This window comes from Vicugna pacos, chromosome 11 (assembly GCF_048564905.1).
Source record: "Vicugna pacos chromosome 11, VicPac4, whole genome shotgun sequence".
Classification (NCBI taxonomy): domain Eukaryota; kingdom Metazoa; phylum Chordata; class Mammalia; order Artiodactyla; family Camelidae; genus Vicugna; species Vicugna pacos.
In genome coordinates this window covers 51994613-52013908 of record NC_132997.1, presented here as the reverse complement: position 1 = coordinate 52013908, position 19296 = coordinate 51994613, and the positions used below count along the sequence as shown (strand labels likewise).

The following is a 19296-nucleotide window of genomic DNA, read 5'->3' as shown; positions in this document are numbered from 1 at the left end:
ATGTTTGGCTTCCTCTCCTCCTCGCCCATCCTCACTCCTCTCCTGCTCTTTTCAGGGCCAGCCGGGCACTCGAGGTTTTCCTGGATTTCCGGTAAGTGGAGAGGACTGGTGAGCTGTGTCCCCGGAAAGCCCTGGACCTGGCTGGGTTAAGCTTCAGCCTGGGCCCACCCTCAAGCTGCTCTTGCCCTTCCAAACCCCGGTCAGTAAGAACCCTCTCCTGCAGCCTTTCTTGGAGAGCAACCAAGGAGAGTAGCCCAGCATGTGGCTCATGGACAGGGAAATCAATTCCAAAATAAAGGGCGGCAGACAGGAACAGGCAGTGAAGTCGCAGGCTAGTGAGTCCCAGCAGGACACTGGGAGGTTGGGCAGATGATGTACTGCAGGGAAGCCGCCTCCATCCTGGCAGGTGGTGTCTTGTTCACTCCTCACAAGGGCCCCTCATGGAAGATTCTATTATTCTCATACCATTTTAGAGTGGGAAGCTGAGACTCAACAGCAAGCGGTCAAGCAGAGACAGCCTGGGGCCTTAACCACTGCCTAGGAGACCTGTGACTCTCGCTCTTTACATCCGGCCTCTTTCTCTTTCAGGGTCCCATTGGGCTTGACGGCAAACCGGTGAGTAGACCCTCTGGTGCTGTGGGCTCCTCCCCTTCCCTTGGTCCTAACCCAGTGTCTCTCAGTCCTTCTGCAAGACCCTGACTCTTTGGAAGAAGCTTCAGATAGAATGAACGTTTCTAGGGTGGAAAGTCGTTGCCAGTGGGAAGGGGAGGAGGGGCCATTAGAATGAATTGTCCCTGACCCAGTGGGCCTTCCCTGGGCACAAGTCCATGGCCCCAGGCTAGGCTCTGATCATCTGAAGCAGGAGCCATCCTAGAATTTAGTGATTCTGGGGCACTCCTGGGAGGGGCTGGCAGGGAGAGAGGCAAGGAGGCAGCAGGAAGGGGAGAGAGGAGGAAAGCTCAGTCTGCTAATTCTGAAAGAAGCCTGAGCACTAGTACACACCCTCATCCCCCAGCACTGCGGGGCGCCTCCTGTGTTCTCCTCAGGGTCCCCCACCTTGTTGAGCCCCCACAACACGCCTAGGTCTGTGTGGAGGCTGCTTTCTGTCCAGAGCTCCACTCTGTTCACATCCATCCTTTTGACTTGGCCCCAGACACAGACATTCATGGGAGGAGCGTGTACCACAGGGCCTTGGCGGGGGGGAGTTCTGGTTGCAAACAACACACCTGGCACTCATGCTCTTCTCCTTCCAGGGCCACCCCGGACCAAAGGGGGAGATGGTAAGACCCAGCTTTCCTGCCTTCCCTCCACGGGTAGGGGGTCGACCTAGCCCACGGTAGGGGGCCACACAAGCACTGCCAGGCAGAAGGGGCCAACAGGGACAGTGGGAGGGGCTGCCCCACAGTCACTCCCCAGCTGTGTACAACGCGTCCCCTAGGTCCTCACTCAGCACAGGGAGGAGAGGTGGGCAGGGGCTGCTTCTCCACCTGAAGAATGAGGAAAGGGAAGTCCAGAGAGCGTCCGTGCTTGGCCAGTGTCACACAGAGGCCAGTGTCTTCAAACCGCCACTGGGGATGGGCTTGTGTTCAGCATACACAAAGAGGCAAAGGGAGCCCATCCAGCACTTTGTCCTGAGCCTGATTTCCTAATGCTCCCTGCCCTGGGTCCCCTGGGACTCCAGGCGCCCCCTGCCCCAGCTGGAGGCACAAAGCAGACCTGGAGAAGCAGACCACTGCTTCCACCCTCCTCCTGGCCCCTTCCCACCTTCTACAGAGCCTTTTAAAGGAATTTCCTCTTTTTACTGTCTCCCCTAGGCTACTCTTTTTAGAAGGGAAAGGCCTCCCCTTGCCAGGGGCCATCCCCTCCGGCGGAGGGGGCCAGTTCTTAGTGAGTTGGATGAACCATTAAGAGAAGATGGGCCAGCCCTGGGCTTTCCTGCCTTCCATGCTAGTCACATCTACCTTGTGAGGAACCAGCTCCTGGGATTTGTGCCGGGTGGTGAGAGCCCACGGCAGTTTCCCTGCTTCTGTGTCCAGCCACCTCTGGCTTGTGCCTTGCTCCAAGTGTAGATGGGAGCCAGGGCACTGCCAGAACCCCGTCCTCTGAGGGATGTGGATAACCTGGGAAAAGAGATGGAGGAGGATAGGCTGGAAGACCTGAGCTTTAGCCCCGACTCTCCCTAACTTGCCATGGGACTCTTGGCAGCTTAGCTCCCTCTGGGCCTCAGCCTGCCTGCTTGACTCAAACTCAGCTAATGTTTACTGAGGGTTTTCTCTGTGGTGGCAGGGGCTAAGTACTGTACATGTACCATCTCACCTAATCCTCAGCCTAGCCCTGTGCTCCAGGTCCTATTAGTGTCCCCTTTGACAGCTGTGGAAACTGAAGCCCAGAGAGTCTAACTTGCCTGAAGGCACACAGCTAGGGAGCGTCCAGAAGAGGATCCCACCCAGTTCTCGAATTCCTTCCCTCCACATTTTATTGCCTTTCTCCCTCTTTATTCCTCTCTCTCCTTCCCTTTCTCCCTGACTCCTTCCTTTGACACATTTTCATGAAGTATCTGCACTGCTGGGCACTGCGCCAGGTGCTGGGATACAGACAGGAGTAAGTCCTCGTCATTCTGTAGCACACAGCCTAGTCTAGGAGACATACATTTAAATAATCACTCACATAATTAACAAATTGCCTTTGCAGTTGGTGCTATGAAAAGCCAGTACCTGTTAGCCTGAGAAACCTCAGCATAACAACCCCTCACCCAGGCTGAGGGTCAGAGAGGCTTTCCTGAGAAAAAGACTTGAACTAGGTCCTGAGGGATGAGGATTTAACTAAGAGAAAAGGAGATGGGAAGGGGCATTCTGGACATGGGAGGACAGCATGTGCAAAGACCCTGAAATAGGAAAGTCCTTAAAACACCCATGGAGCTGGAAGAAGGGCAGTGGCGCACTGGAAGCCATAGGTAGAACTGGCATTGAATTCAGGTCCCCCCAGCCAGCTTTCCTCTCCATCCCAGCCACCTCCACTGCAAATGCATTTCTTGTGGCTCCTACCCTGTTCTTAAGCATGCTATGCACATGCAGGAAGTGTTGGAGACCAAGGCAAGAATATACTCCATGCTTCCTTTATTAGAGAGGCATAAGAGATCTGGATGCCAGGAGTTTGGAGTGTTTATCAGCCCCCTCTCTGCCACCTTCTTCCTCTTCCTAGTGGCCTAATGGCTGGGATCACCCACCTTGCGACCCTAGAAGTAATTATGATGATCAACATCTGGGCACTTTTCTGTAATCATAAAAAGTTTTCATTCCCACTCTACAAAAGGGGAAATCAAGGCACAGCGTGGCTGAGTGTATTTCCCTAGGCTACACTGCTTCTAAATAACAGAGCTGAGATTGAAACCCACGTGGTAGGATTTTACCCCTGCACCACGTCTCCTTTTGCTGCCAGGGCCCTTGGTTTTAAAGGAAAGGGACCCTTCTATAGGGCTCCTCCTCCCGCCGTCCCTCTGCCCCACCTCACTTGACCACCCATGAGCTTCCTTGTCTGTTCCCGGATCAGAAGTAACTTGCGGGGGAAAGGTGGGGCCATTCCTTCTCCCATAAGGCCACGTCAGTGTGATAGATCCCCTGTCTGCCTCAGAGTCATCCATCAAAATCCAACAGGCCACAGAGCCACTGGGCTCCTGTTTGGCTTGGCACAGAAACCCCGAGCTCTTAATTCAACATGCTGTCTAGTGTAATTATCTTGGCCTGCTTATCATCTGTTGGGCTCCCACTCACCTCCCTCTCCGCATGGTTTCCTCTCCACTGGGTGTCCAAAATAGGGGTCTGGGGCTCACCCTTATGTGCTTAATCTGTGTCCTTACTTGTCAAAAGGGGTGACCTCACCCTGCCCACCTCACAGTAGCCCCGAGAACCTGTTGTAAGGTGTGGACAGGATCGGGGGTCCCACAAGTGGCTTCAAGGAGAACCAGGACTCTGAATTCACATCTTGTCCCACCACTCACAGAGCTGTCCTAAGGGTGGGAGGAGTTAATTCACACCAAGTGCTTAGAACAGTTCCTGGCACAGAGGGAGAAGGACAGGCGCCTGAGCTGGCGCATCTCCCACCACCTGTCGTAAAGGGGAGTCTCAAGAGCTTGTTGGTGCCGTGTGTGGTTGGACCTTGAAATACTTCAGCGAAACTTGAAATTCAGATTTTTGTTGTACTCTCCTTGCTCTCAAATATTGGCAATTAATTGAAATAAAACTGCATGGTCTCAACAAAATCCCTCTGAGAACCACAATTGTCCCATGGGCCACCATTTGGGTTGTCTGGACCCAATCCTCCAAGTCTCTGCAGTCCCAAACCTTTGCGTTATTTTTTCTGGGCTCCTGGCCCTCCCTTGCTCATAATATTCCCGAGAAAGGGTGTCCTGTTCCCCTGCAGTCTGGTTCCCTGCCAGATACATCATATTCTGCTGAGCTTGATTCTAAACTGTCAACCACGTGGGCTGGGGTGCCACATGGATTGTCCCAAAGACCACTTGTCCCTTCCCATGAACCTGCTGAGAATTTCCCAGTTTGGTAGACGGTCCAGTTGGCAAGTTGGAGACAAGAGGGATTTTTTTCCCACCCAAATGGATCTGTCCATGGGGTCCTGAGGTCAAGCCCCAGAGAGACTGATCCAGAGGTGGGTCCTCACAGGCCCTCAGGACGGTGGCTAGAAGGGACCTCAGGGCCCCAGGGGCTGGGGCCCTGCCTGTGACTCTAGCCAAGTTTAGAAGCCCTGCCCCGCGAGGTCCAGCCCAGCTCACTGAGTGTGGCAGTGTGGACACAGCTGGACACAGCAGTCCCAGTGCCATCACTCGCTGAGCCGCAGGGCCTTGTCTCCATCACCTCGTCCGGGAGATGGAGTGATGCCAGTGCCTTCTTGGGCCAGCATGGTGTGAGCTCAGAATATCCCAAAAGCCTGCCTCTGAGGGGGTCCTCAAAACAAAGTGGACTGTCCTCCCTGTCTCCCTACCACACCAGCCCAGCATGCGACCTCAGCACCGACCTCAGGTCAGGCTCCTGAGAGAGCCAGCTGGACACTGTGTCCTCCTCAGAGAAGGGTCCTCTCTGAACCCGGGCTCTTTTCTCAGCCCTACAAACTTGACAAGACCCCTTGGAAGGAAAGCCCAAGGCCCCTTATGTTCCTCTGCGGAGCCCAGAACATGGCTTAAGTTGTCCACTTCCTGTTTCCTCTCTTTTGCCAAGGTTTCTCCAAACCCCTGATGTCTGCAGCACTGCCCCAGCCCCCGTGTCCTCAGAATCCCTCTGGCCCAGTGGGGTTGATGCTAAGGCTGCAGAGGGTAGGAGTTAGAATGTGTAGTGTCTCCTGGAGGCTTTTGTCTCCACGAGGAGAGGGCGTGAGTGAGCGGGGCGTCCACAGTAGCAGAGCATCACCTGATGTGCAGATGGAGATGCCGCCTCCTTTGTGTCCCCACCACTAGATGCTGGCGGTGGAGGAATGAATGAAGGACGGCATCTGTTCTTCATCATGGCTGCATGCAGGGGCCAGGGCACACCTACTGGACACACAGGACACACAGTCATGTCCACTGGGGGACAAAGAAGCTGAGCTACACCAGCTGGACCATCTTGGGCATAGGAAGACCAGGCATGGGTGGCCAAACCCAGGCTTCAGGACTCCAGGCTTTCCAAAAAGTTCCTGCACAACCCCACACAGGCCTGCATCTCTGGTTCTGCCCCCCTCTTTGCTCCCACTGACCTGTGTGTGTTTCCTCCCCACAGGGCCTGGCGGGTCCCCCAGGACAGCCGGTTGGTACCTCGCTCTCATGTTCCCCAGCAGAGAGGCTTTGGGCCCTAGGTCCTTAGGCTCAGTTTCTAACTCTCTCGTTTCTGTCTTTTCATAGGGACCTCAAGGACAAAAAGGAGAAAAGGTAAGGCCAGTGGAGGCTTTCTAGAATTTTCATCTCAGTAAACAGCCTTCCAACAGGTAGAAAGGGTTATTTTCAAACTTCAGTTTTTATCAACAGAACCAGGGAACCCCTGTGGCAGGCGGTATATGAGGGAGAGAAGGGAAGCTGCTCTAGTTGGGGTTCTTTTCTTTGGGGGGACAGGGCAGCCTGGAGCCTGGTCCTTCTCAGCCTCTTTCTCTGCCTATCACACCTGCCACCCCAGTGGTATTTCCTGATCACCTCCATGAGCCTCCAGGATTTTGAGGTGTCAGTTTGTAAACCACTGGTCTGGTCCGCTTCCTGTCGTCCTGTGTTCTGTGTCTCCTTGAATTTCTGATGGAGACTCTGCTGGGCATGCCCCAAGGTAGATGGTGCAGCTGCCTGGCACCCCCACTCAAAAAAAGGCATCCCCGAGGGCCCTGTTGCTCACAGCCTGCCTCAGTGTCCACTGTTCCCATTCAGGGGCTCCTGTTCAGGGCTGTTGGTTGGACACACCCAGAGTGTTGACCTTTCCAGGAGATTCCTCCAGCCTGGCATGGAGCATAACTCCTCACTCTGCTGTCACAGCACATGGTGTGGGGTGGCAGAGTCCTGCCCTAGGCTCCGTGGGGCCCCGTCAGGCAGGCCCTGGGGGCTTCTTCCCTGCTACCAGCCTGGCGAGGGGGAGGGAATCAGTTCTACCTCTGAGAGCTCAGCCTAGGATCAGAGCGAGGCTCGTGGGTTATGAGTATGAGTGATGTGTCCACAAGTCCTGAGGTTGCCTCCGAGGGACAGCCCCCCCAACAGGTGCCTAACACCCTCCTCTCCTTCCCTCTCTTTCCCAGGGTCAGTGTGGAGAGTACCCACATCGGGTAAGTGAACCCTGAAAGCTGATCCACCCCTGGGGCACAGCCCCCAGCTCAGCCTCATCTTCCCTACTGAGCTTGGGGCCCAGGAGCACACAGTCCCCTCAGCACTCAGTGGCCAGAGCCGTGCTGTGCGGGAGCAGTATGTTTGGCCCCCAAGAGTGCCCTGTGTTCAGTGCGTGTGTTTGTACAGAGCTGGTCTCCAGTGATCATGTCCACCCGCCCGTGCGTGTTTTTGTCTATCTGCCCCTGTGCTGGCTGGGCCCCCTCGCCCTGCAGCGTGTGTGTGTCTGGAACTCCGCCTGCCTGGCTGTGCACTCCTTTGCACATGGCCTTCTAGGTAAGGCCGTGCAGCTTGTTCGAGTCTGTGTCTGATCCTGTACCCAGCGTGTGACTCCATGTACGTGTGTCTGGCTGCCTGCCCTGGCTGAATCAGAGGGACTTTTGGGTTAGTCATTGTTTCAGATGACCCAAACCTCCATGGCGGGAGATAATTGAAGGCTGACTGTATCGATTCAAGGATAAAGTCTCTGTTTTGCCTCTTGAAGAATAAAGGATGCTTCTCTAAGGGGGTAGGGGATTTCAGGGCTGGGAAGGTCTCCCACTCTGCCCCAGCCCCCACCCAGCTCCTTCCTTTTCCTTGCTCCACCCCAGAATACAGAGCCCAATGGCTGCTATGATCCTATTAGGAAGCCTCAAATATGTGAACCAGCATCAGAGAGCCATTCTTGAGCGAGGAGGGCGAAGGAGTGCGGTGCTTCCTCCAGCAGGAGCCCCAGGGAGTGGGGACCAGGAAAATGCCCCTTGTTTTGTGGATCAGCCTTGCTGCTTTCAGACGTGGGCAGTAGGGGTAGGGACGACAGGCATCTTTAGGTGTCCATCCACCTGTCACAGGCTTCATTGTGTTCAGAAACACACACACCGTACAGCTGCCCTGGCCACCCATCCCTGCCAGGCAGGGGGATTGAGTGAGTGGAGAGGCGCACAAGCCAGGCTCACAGTCGACTGTGCTGGCTCCGGAAGGCCACTGGGAGGGCCTTGCCAACAGGGTCTGGCCACTCAGACTCTGACCTCTGGGTTCCCAGGCCAGGGAGAGGCTGAAGGCGGGGCAGCCTTGAACATGAGCGGCTGGGGTGGGGTTGAGGCCAAGACTGGGCAGGGGGCGCGGGCCGGTAGCAGGGCAGACAGAGCCAGCCTGTCAGTGGCATGTGCTCCAGGGAGGCAGGGGCCCTGGTGTTCCGGCCAGCCTGATCCTGATACAATAATAGAAGGTCAGCTGTGTTTATTTGAAACGATGGGCTCACAGGATTGTTATGTTACACGAAAGAAAGACAGCATCCCCCAGCACAAAAGACAACACGCTTGCAGACGCTTTGACAGTGTGTCATTAGTCCGAGTGAATGCATGGGGGCAGGAGGAGGAGAGCGCTCTCTGCCCTTCAGCCCAACCCAGCAAGAGGAAGCTGATGGGGATAGAAGCTTCAGAGCCCCTTGGGCACAGAGTGCAAGGAAGCCCAGCGCTATGACTGCACCAGTGTGGGTGACAAGTCAGGCAGGGTGAGAGTGGATTTGGGGATCCAGCTGATGGGCGAGGCAAGGCAGCAGGCACCCTCTGTTTATTTGGAAGTGGGTAGGAAACCAGGGTGCTTCTAGGCAAAGGGTCTGTTGGCTTTCTGAGGGGTCTGTGGACCTGAAGGGAGTGGCAGGCCTCCTGGTCCACAAGTTACAAGATCCAGGTTGGCCCGGGCCTCTGTTCCAGCCTGCAGCATCCCCAGGGAGGGAGGGAGTGGGAGGAGGGGTAGGCAGGGGTGGGCTGGGGTGCTCTGGGACAGGGAGCAGGGAGCTGGTGTCTGGGCCTGGCACTCACTCTCTCTGTCACCCTGTTTCCACCCCCACCCCCACCCCAGGAGCACCTAAGCAGCCCTCTAGCCGCTCTGCGCTCCAACCAGATAATTACCCTGAAGGTTCGTAGGTTCTGGAAGGTCTCCGGGCCCCTCTGCTGAGAGGCTCCCTGGACGCAGAGCCCAACATTGCACGTCTCCAGGTCCTACAGTGGGAGGGATGGGGCTCCCAGGGCAGCAGCTGCCCAGGAAGGCAGCAGTGACCCAGAAAGGCCACAATCGGGCTCCCAAGTCCTCAGCTGGGTCCCTCCTCAGCCCAGGTGGCCCCTGCTTCTTAATGCTCATCCCAACAACCTCACATGAGTTAAAATGCTTTCAAAAGCAAGAGGTGGATTACATGCCATCTTTGTTTTCACATGAGTTCTAACCTCTTCCTAAAGCCATGGGACACTCAGCTCCAATGGGTAAAGAGACCAGAAGCAGCAAGGATTTCCAGAAACGAAAATGACATCAGATAACATGATTGCAAGTTGCCTCCCCTCTAAAAAGTGGTTGAACATGCTGGAGACATCTTTGCCCAGCCTGTTTTCCAAGCACATGAGCCCCAGGGTGAGACCTCAGTAGCACTTAGCTGGTGCCCACACCGGTCACACCCTCCACTGGCTCAGCACCCAGGAGCCAGCCTTGGCACCGCCCTTGACCATCCTCCCCAGATTCGCTGACACTAGCCTTTCCTTCTTCAACGAAAAAAGAACCCAGAGGTCACCACACACCAGCCTGGCTTCAAGGACCAATTTAGCTGGTCTTGTGGCTCCCCAGCCGCAGCCTTGGAGTCTCCTCCCCTCAGCCCAGCAGCCTCGGTCCACAACCAGGGATGGGCGGGGCTGGCAGTGCAATGTTGGGCCGCGTGTCAGGAGGCCTCTGTGGCCCACCTTGGCCACGGAGGGCAGGCCAGGCCAGGCCAGGTAGGGCCACTCTCCCGGCCGGGGAGGGCTGCTGGCCAACACTCCCTCAAGGGATGGGGTGCCACCCAAGGGCAAGCTCTGCACTGCACCCACAAACCTTGAAGCCCCGCCCACGCCCTCCTCCTGTGCCTCATGCTCGCTAATCTCTCTTCTCTCTTCCTCTCCTCCCACCCTCTTGGCCGCCCTGCCTTCCTGGCGACTTTCGACCCTCCTGAACACCTGCGATCTTTGGCCTTTGCCCTCTGGCCTTCCACCTGGTCTTTCTCCTCAGCTGCTGCCTCTCCTCAATTCAGTGCGGCTGGCTCCACCCCCAGTCATTAAAAGGCGGACCTTCCAGGTAGACACCTCCCTTGCCCAGACCACGTCGGGCTTCCCAGGGGCTGGCAAGTCTCTGCGCCCTGACAGGCCAGCTGGGGCTGCCGGCGAAGCCAGAATCTCACTCCACCCTGGTTACATTAAACTTGATAAAAATGGACCCACAAATGCCATAGACATGAAAATACACAGCACCCAGACCCAGGAGTCACGACTGTTACCTCACCATTACTACTCATAACAGCCGCCATCAACAGCCATCGCTGTGTGCCAGGCACTGAGCTGTGCTTTTTACAGGCCTGATTTCATTTAATTCTCTCCACAGTTGTATGATTTAGGCATGATCATCCTTATTTCACAGATGAGGAAATCAGGCTCAGAGACATTAAGTTGTCCAAGATTACACAGCCAGTAAATTGCAGAACACCAAGATTTTCTTCCTTACTAGCTGTGTGATTTGGGGCAAGTTACTTAACCTCTCTGTACCTCAGCTTGCTCATTTGTAAAATAAGGGTAATAGCAGTTCCTACTGCCTAGGGTCATTGTGTACACAAAGCACTGGGAATAATTCCGGCATAGTTTAAGTGCTATGATTAAACTGAGGCTCAGAGAGGTGAATTTGTGCCCAAGGTCACACGAACAGCAGGAGGCAGGATGGGAACTGGCAGCCAGGTCTTCAGACCCCACATCCAGGGCTCTCTCAGTTGGACCTACACCCTTTCTGCTTAAAAGTGTAGGTTGCTTAGTATCTGATTGCTGGTAACCTGAGTTTGAGAATCTAGGGAATTTGCAGAGGAAATTTAGCCCACAACTGATAGATGTAATCATTGTGAGCAACTGCTTCCTTCTTCCTGCCTTACAAGCCAAGGAGGCTGGGATTGGACCAGATCACAGCGAACAAAGAGCAAGAGACCACAGACCAAGGGATCCAGGCAGAGGTGTTACAGCTTGATTCTAGACCAGGCAGCCCATGGCTGCCACTCGTGCCACCAGCCTTCCTTATGTTGGGGGTCAGGGGTCCCCCTTAAGGCTACAGTGGTGCTGGAAGTGGCCAGGCTCAGAGATGCTCTCTGAAAGCCTGACAGCAGGGCCAGGAGCCACCATCTGGCTTGACTCAGGAGCCCAGGGGCCTGCATGTTCAGGCACCTGATTGAACAAAGCTGAAAAATCACTCCAATTAACAGCTAAAAATACAGAGGGACACGTGATACATGTGCTACCTGAGCCTACATATCCCATTACACCAGCCAAATCCTCGAGAGCCTCCAAGTGCTCCGAGTACTTACCCCAAGCATGGCTCTCAGGGGGCCCAGTGCCAGCTCAGAGAAGCACCAGGCCCACCCCACTCTCAGTGATCCCACCGTGTCAGACGCCCTTCCAGGGGAGCTGAGTCCTTGCTCTCAGAGTGGCCCCAGCCCCCAGCAGCCACCTCCCGGCCTTAGTTGCGTCAGCCGCTGTTTGCTGAGCCCCCACTGGGTTCCAGCAACTTCTGTAAGAATTCTATGTGGATTATCCCGTGTGATCCCACACCAGCCACCCAGCAGCGGAGGTGCCATCCTCGTCATCCCCACCTTACGGGCGAAGAAACTGAGAGGGGCTGAGGCTTGATCCTGCCTCCCTTTTCAAGAGCGAGAGGCGGGTGATCCAGAACTTTCTGTGCTGCTCTGACCTGATTTCCACAGGAAAGAGGGAAGAATAGGGGCCCCTGTTCTGCCTGCTGCGGATTCGGCCTGGAGAATAAGGTTTTGATGCTGTCAGCCACCGTGGGACATAAAAAGGCTTGTCCATTTCCTATCAATAAACCAATATTGATTTTACAGGCTCTCTAAGATGCTTAAACATAGGGTCTAACATTATTTGAAAGAGGAGACTTTATATAAGATATGATGTGCTTAGCAGATGGTGTTGGAGTCATTTCCAACGTGCATAAAGTTGGATGGTGAGCAGTTTTTGCTGGGGGCTTATCTGGAATGAATAGAAATAGTCTGGAGTTCTGAGTTTGGGTCCTGGCTCCCCCCACCGATTTCTCCCTGTGACCTTGGTCAGAGAGCTCAACTTCTCTGAGCTTCAGGTTTCTCCTCTGTAAAGTGGGACTTGTGATCCATTTCTGCACCTGCTTGCTCCCCCAAGGACACTCAGAGCCCTCAAGCAGCTTCTCAGAGGGTGTGGCAGGATGCAGCCCAGGCCCCAGAGTGGCACTGCTGGTGGCATTGGCCCTAGGATTTCCCAACGGAGAGATGGTTCAAACAGTTGCTGCTAAAATCTTTGTTCTCATCCTGAAGTTGTGCACTCCTGTTTAAAATCATCATTTTCCTCTATGGGGTTTGCAGCAAGCACCATCAGTTCCATTCTTCATTTAGGGAAGCAGGAGTGTCCTAGAGGATTACTGAGATCACACTGAGAAGGGTGGGCCAGCCTGGAAGTCTGGTCGCCTGTGCCCCACTGCATCCCAGCCTGGAGCTCTCACACCTGCCAGGCTGTTCTGCTTTAGTCTGTCTGCAGGAATGGGGCCCTTATCAAGAGCTGAGCCCAGATCCCCCCTAGAGATGTCATAGAAAATTACATAATGACTCGGGCTGGCCCCAGGCCCCAAGATCTGGGTCGCATGGACCAGGCTCTCTCTTCCTCCTGAGGGAACTTGATCCCACCTTAACCTCTCTGGGCCCTGGGTCCATCCTGGGCATATGCACGGTGGGTGACAAAGGCTGGGCTCAGAGCAGCTGAGTGAGGAGTCAGGGTAGTCAAAGGAATAGCAATAGCATCCCCATGCAGACAAAGAGCACTTGACAGTTTCAAAATTCAACCAAGCTAAGGGTTGCAAACTCATCTGTCCCCTGAGATCAGGCACCAATCACGTAAGTGACAGAAGCAGGCTGCATGCAGAAAGGATATGGAGTGTGGGGATGGAAGCAGCTGGGGAGCCTAGGCAGTGGCTGCCCTCCGGAGTGTGGGCCTAGCTGGCCAGAGCTCCCAGTTTTTCATCAGAAGCCACTAAGCCAAATTTTTTACATAAAATCTCTTGCCCAATTGTGTGGTGAACCAAACAAAATTCTGTAGCCTCTGACCCTAGGATCTCGGTTGATCCTCTGGGCCAAATAATCAAAGACAGCAAAAAGCGGTGACAGGAAGCAGGGAGCAGCTGTTCTCATTTGATGGCAGGGAGACTGGGGCACAGTGATGGTGCACTCTCCACAAAGGAGGGGGACGGCCAGGCAGGCCCAGGCCGCCGGCCACCAGGCATGAACCCTGGCCATCTGACCAGGCTGGGAGCAGGCCTTTGGGCGTGCCGGGGGTATCTCACTCACTCCTTTGCCTCTGCCACCGCAGCAGGGCTCTTGCCCTGGGGACCAGCTGCTCCTGCAGCAAGTCCTCTCTGGAAGCCTCTCTTCTGGGGGCGTAATGTCTTGGCCATCTCCTTGCTGCCACCGGTCCCTGCATGTAATCACCACCAAAGCATCACCACCATCAAGCCTCCACTGCCTCCCTCCAGAGCCCACGGCGGGGCCTCACTGGGTGCATGGCATTGGGGCGGGAACCGCTTTGCAGCCCTGGGGCTCTAACACTTGTTTCCATGAACCTCAGGGTGAACAGGGCCAGGCTGGCATTCAAGGCCCACCAGGGCCACCAGGCCCTCCTGGACCGAGTGGACCTCTGGGGCACCCAGGACTGCCAGGGCCTATGGGGCCACCTGTAAGTATCCCTCCTGCTCTCCACTGTTTCTTCTCCTTCAAGATTTGTTCCAAGAATTCTCTGGAAGTTTCCAAACCTTGTATAACCAACAGGAACCTGGGTCCCTGCCAAACAGGCAGAAACACCTTGGCAGGGCCACTGAACGTGGCTGGCCTGTGCGGGAGCTGCCTATCCCTGTCACATTCACCTGTTGCAGTCTGGTTCTGAAAACACACGTCCTGGGACCCTGTGCTCCACTCCAGTCATTGCCTTCCAGAGAGGAAATCGCTAACAGGCCTCCCCTCTCCCAGCCTCAGCAGAGAGGAGCCTGGGAAGAAAGTCCCCAGGACCACTCTGATGGCTGCCCCTGACCCTGGGCTTAGGAAAACCTGAGATGGGGAAGTTCTACAGGAGGTAGCAAGGGGGCATCCTAAGGAACACACCTGTCCCAGTATATGTAGGTTTCACACTCCTGGGCCACCTCCCAGCTGGGCTGCACACCTGGTTGGCCAGGAGGACCCTGCATCTAGTCTGGGGATTGGACCACTGCTGGGAGGGGCCCAGCGGGGCCAACAGGCACCTGCTCCAAGCAAGACCACACTCAGGCAGTATGTCGGTGCCAGAGTCCACCAGGTCGTCTGTTGTCAAGCCCTGGCCAACCCCTGACTCTTTCTCAGCCCAGTTTAGTACAAGGAAGTACCAGGGCAGAATAACTTAGCAGGCCCCTCAACTTCTTTGGAGAAAATGGGTTCTCCACCCAGAACTAAGACTAACATCAGCAGTTACTGGAGGGGACAGGGGTTAAGGACATAGTCTGTTTGATGTTTTTTCCACGTGGCTTAAAAAAAAAACATAAAACTTTTTCTCTCTTATAACAAAAGCATCATACATTCATCATGAAAAATTTGGAAAATAGACAAAAAAAAGTTTTAAATTGCCTATTTTCCAGAGTTCCCTGTCATTAACATTGTGGAGAGTCCTTTCCATTTTTCTCCTTAGACTTATCTGCACATGAACGTTTTCTAGGTTAGTGATGTTCTGAATAGTAGAGCAGTTTGTAGCCTGTTACTTTTTTCACTTAATAGCATAAACCATGCCCTTTCCTATGTCAGGTAGTCTCCCATGATATGGATTTTAGGACTGCTGGCTCTATTTACAAGGTAGTTATGAATTCTCTTCTGCAATGTGTATATCCTGGAACATAAATGTCTGTGCACATATTTGATGCTTTTGCAGCGATGGAGTCCCAGAGGTCGGATTGCTGGGATGCCCCTGCCAAACAGCCCTCAATGAGGACAACCACATTCCAGGCCACTCAGCTTCACGTCTGGGCCCTCAGCTACCCCAGCTGCCCAGCTGCAGTGTAGGGACCCTTGGGCTGGGCGACAGCTCTGGCTGACCAGGGCAGCCAGCTTGGCCAGAAAGCAGCAGAGCAGAGTAAACACTTAATTTGCTAGGAGACAGCTCTCCTGCTCAACTTGACCCTACCATGGATTTTAAATATTTCCATGATTTCTCCTCAGAACCCAGGGGAGGGAAGTTAGTCTCACTTCCATGGGTTTCTAGATGGGAAAACGGAAAACCTGAAAGGTAGTGAAATTTAGGGAATTGAACCAAACAAACCAAGCCGAGAAAACCAAAGGAGTGCTCAAAATAGACTTATTCGCTGATGGCCCTCCCCCAGACACACTGGGCTCCCCATCCCTGAACCCAAGCCAGGTGGTTTTCTTTGTTAGGTTGTTTATAAAGGAAAAAACCAGAAAGCATGTTTTTCAACCAGTTGAAACAGACCAGACTTGGGCATCATGGTTTCCTCCCGCCCATGTTTGCCGTCCAGACCCACGCCAGAGGCCACGCCGGAACCAGCCTTCCCTCGCCTCTCCTTCATGCTCCCACAGGGCCGCACCACCTCCCTGTGCTGACTGCCGAGGTTACAGTGCCTGGGAGATGGGGAAAGGAGACAGAGGGCTCCCCCACAGTCTGGCAGGGCCAAAGGCAAAATCCAGGATTTGCTGGGCAAGGTCAGCTTTCCAGAGAGTGGTTCCCGTTAGGAGGTAGGTGGGTGGGGATCTGGACCAAACCACACCATCAATTTCACAGGATGCCACTGACCTATTTTCCAGTGGGCGAGCACTGCGGAGTTGCCCATGGCGCCCGTGTGGCTCCAAAGAGGGACATGAGCCTGTTGTCCCCACGTGCCCTCACCAGGCTTCAGACACCCTTCCAGCACCCTCTAGATCTGTTCTCCAGCACAGCCAGAACCATCCCAGCTATTCAAGCAGTACTCTGCCCCCAGCTTCCACTGTAAACATGACTAGCCCTCACCATTTGCCAGTGGAATCCATCTCCACACACATTTTTTTCTTGCTTCCACAGGGCTTACCTGGGCCTCCTGGACTGAAGGTGAGGGTCCTTCTGGGTGATGCATCAAATGGGTAGGAGGGTTGCCTATAGGAGGGCAGGGGATGCAGCACTCAGGGGTACTGAGTAAGGAACTGGAGGGCTCTCAGCTGAGAGATGGATCATGAGTGGCTCATGTAGAAAACGCCACTCGGAAATTGATTGGGTCCCACAGAGACTGCACTTTTGTGGGCTCAGGCCTAGCAAGTGCTATGGTTGGTTGGGAGATGCAGCCCCACCCTCCAAAGAGCTGACGTACGGTCTAGTTGGAAACTCAAGATGCCCAGGGTGCTGTCACAGCATCCCAATAAAACAGTGTTTCATAAGGGGCCAGAACTGGGAAGAACCTTTGGGGTCATCTGGTCTCTTTCAAAACCTTATCTGGAAGCCCACAGTTTAAAACAGCCTCTCCCTTTGAAGCTGGGGTCCCTGCAGCTGTGGGGATGAGAAGTTGTGAATCACTGATCTCACCCAACCATTTTACAAATACAGAAGCTAGAGCCTTGGAGAAAAGTGACTTACCCAGCAGGTGCAACGGAGTGTCAGTGGTGGAACCAAAACTGACACTCGGGTGTCCTGGGCCCCTGCCAAGTCCACCCTCCGTCTCCCTCTGCCTCTGCGAGGCGGGGACTCATTCTGAAGGGGCCGATGGTCCCTGTTGTTGTCCCAGGGATAGCTGGAGGTGGGTGTCAGAGGATTTGGAGTCAGAGGGAGGAAGAGGAATGGTTACTGTGAGGTGGGTGGGGAGAGCTGAAGTCTGGCACTGGGAAAACCTCTCAAATGGTCTTCTCTTGGTTCCCCCAGGGAGACCCAGGGATCCAGGGCTACCACGGCCGAAAGGTAAGAATGAGGGGACGGGAGGATCCCACCCTTCAGTGACAACCAAGAGGGGCTTCACCACAGAGCACACAGGGTCTGGACTTGGTCATGCACACACACTTTTGCACACACACCCAGCAGGAGCCTGAAAACCTTTTGAAGTTGGCTGAACAGGGGTTCATGCCTCCATTTGAGGGAGGAGGAGGCTCTGAGGGGGCCGGGCCTCAGCCAAGCCAGTGGCCTGGCTAAACCTGAGACCCAGGAGAGTGTCCCCTGCCAGCCTGGGTGGCTGTGTCTGCACAGAGGCAGGCCAGGTTCTCACTGGCCCCTGAGGGCTTGGTAAGTGGGAGCCAGGTAGAGCTCCACACTGAGTGTGGTGGGGGATATGGAGTGGCCCCAGCCCTGCTCTCTGGCAGCTCACAGGCCAGAGAGACTGAAGGACTTCCTGCAAAAATAACCCTGGTGAAGGCAGACCGTGCTAACCGTTACCACCCCAAAGTGCTATGTGAATATGGGGGGTGGGTGCAGAGAGATTAATGCTAGGTTGGGAGGAGTTTGGGAAGTTTGCTGGGAGAGGACAGCCTCTGAGCTCAATCCTGGTGACTGGGTAAGTGTATTGATTATCTACTGCTGTGTAACAAGTCCTGTCAAACTCGCTTCAAATGATTATTTCTCATGGTTCTGTGGATTGGCCATCTGGGAGTTCCGCTGCCTCCTCTGGGCTCACTCAGGCAGTCATGTGAGATGATGAATGGAAAGGCTGGGGGGGACAAGGTGGCCTCCTCCATGTGCCTGGGGTTGGCACTGGCTGTGGGCTGGGCACCTCTGTTCTCCTCCATGTGGCCTGTCAACCCCCAGTAGAGCAGACAGGTTTCCTCGCAGCATGGCAAGCTCAGGGCTGCGTTCCAAATGGGCAAGTCCCAGTGCACAACTGCTTTTCAATAGCATGCCTTGCATCACGCTTGCTGATGTCCTATTGGTCAAAGCAAGTCCCGCAGCCAAAGCATGCAAGTCAGAGCCTCCACTTCTTGTGAGAGGATCAGCGAAGCCTTTGTGGCCATTTTAAATCCACCACGGTGGTCCTTCAACAAGCAAATTTCAAGGGAAATGGCATATTAGACAAGGAAATAGTTTGAGCAAAGGCCCAGAGGTAGTCATTACAATAACTATATAACATAAAAAATAACTTTAATAATAGGCGCCACTTACTGAATGCCTACTATGTACCAGGCTGTGCTTCAACATGACCTGCATTATATCTAATCCTAAGACCACCTTAGGAGGCTGGTACTATTCATCTCCTATTTAATAAATGAGGAAACTGAGGCACACCTGAAGTTACATGACTCATAAGTGACAGAGCAGGAATTCAAGTCCAAGTCTGGGTCCTTCCCATGGTGCACCTGCCGCGAGGAGCCCATCCCACCCTCTAGGCCCTGGCTGGGAAGCTCTGGCACCTTCCAGGGGAAGCAAAGAGACGGGAAGGAAAGGCAGGGCGAGGAGGAGGAAGGGTTCTGGAAAGGGAAGACTCCCTCTAAAGAAGCACACTCCGCACGCTCTGTGATCGGGCCGCTGCCGTCACCGCAGTGTTTTATGGGTGCTTGGGGGGTGAAATGGCAAGACCTGAGAGATCTTTCATTAGTTCTGCATAAACTGTGAAGTTTGTACTGTGTCAGGAAGTGGGAATTACGGCCCCCACGTTTGCCTCCATCCACTCACGCAGGCTCACAAAATTTACTGCCTCCTGGTGCAACATGGGGTCGGCTTTCCCATTAGCAGCCAGACCAGCTCTTTCAAGCCATGAAGAAACGACAAGGAGAGGGAATGCAGAACTTTCCCTGGGGTCATGAGGATGCCTGTGACTGGCATCCATACCATGGCTGACTTCTGCTCCTGCCAACTGCAAGTCTGATTCATCCAGACAGGAGGTTGGGGGTCTGTTGCTCTGAGGATGGAGAGGCATCAGCTTAAGGCTGGGTGTCATGATGACAGAAGGCCTGGTTCCATGAGTGTGGCAATTCTGGGCTCAGATTGTGGGAGGAATCATTCATCCCTGCCTGCATTGACTTTGTAGAGAAAACCAGTGTGGTCCTGCTGATAGGGAAGCTCCTGACCCCTGGGAAGCCTGCTCTGAGGAGAGAAGGCTCAGGGCTGCTAGAGAAGGCTTGAGCATGGAAAGGAGAACGTACTTCTTTCGCATGACTATAGGTAGAGCAAGTGCTGATGGGTCCCTTGAGAAGGAGGGAGCTCCCCGTCACCAGAGTTATTCAAGGAGAGGCTGGATAATCACGGGTCTGGGATGTGCTAAGAGAAGCTTGTGTACCAGATGGGAGACTGGATTAAAATCCAGTTCAGGGAAGCTGCAGCTTCCCAAGGACAGAGTTGGCTCCATATCCCCTAGAGAGGAGCAGCCCCTACCCCGGCTTTATGAGTCAGTCCCCTGTGTCTTTGCCAGGCCTTTCTTTATCCACATCCAGGACTCATCAGAAGCATCATTGTTCTTAGGTGCCT

General features: G+C 54.4%; 1 protein-coding gene across 1 annotated transcript in view; it reads left to right on the top strand.

Annotated features, from left to right (window-relative positions):
• The window catches only part of COL13A1 (collagen type XIII alpha 1 chain), a 77800-nt gene that overhangs the window by 12645 nt on the left and 45859 nt on the right, over positions 1–19296 (top strand). Inside the window, exons 5-14 of the mRNA XM_072971375.1 lie at positions 56–91; positions 589–615; positions 1254–1280; positions 5766–5792; positions 5888–5914; positions 6757–6783; positions 8684–8740; positions 13480–13587; positions 15943–15969; positions 16771–16806. Of these exons, the coding sequence (XP_072827476.1) occupies positions 56–91; positions 589–615; positions 1254–1280; positions 5766–5792; positions 5888–5914; positions 6757–6783; positions 8684–8740; positions 13480–13587; positions 15943–15969; positions 16771–16806 (399 nt within the window). The remainder of the gene's footprint in view (positions 1–55; positions 92–588; positions 616–1253; positions 1281–5765; positions 5793–5887; positions 5915–6756; positions 6784–8683; positions 8741–13479; positions 13588–15942; positions 15970–16770; positions 16807–19296) is intronic.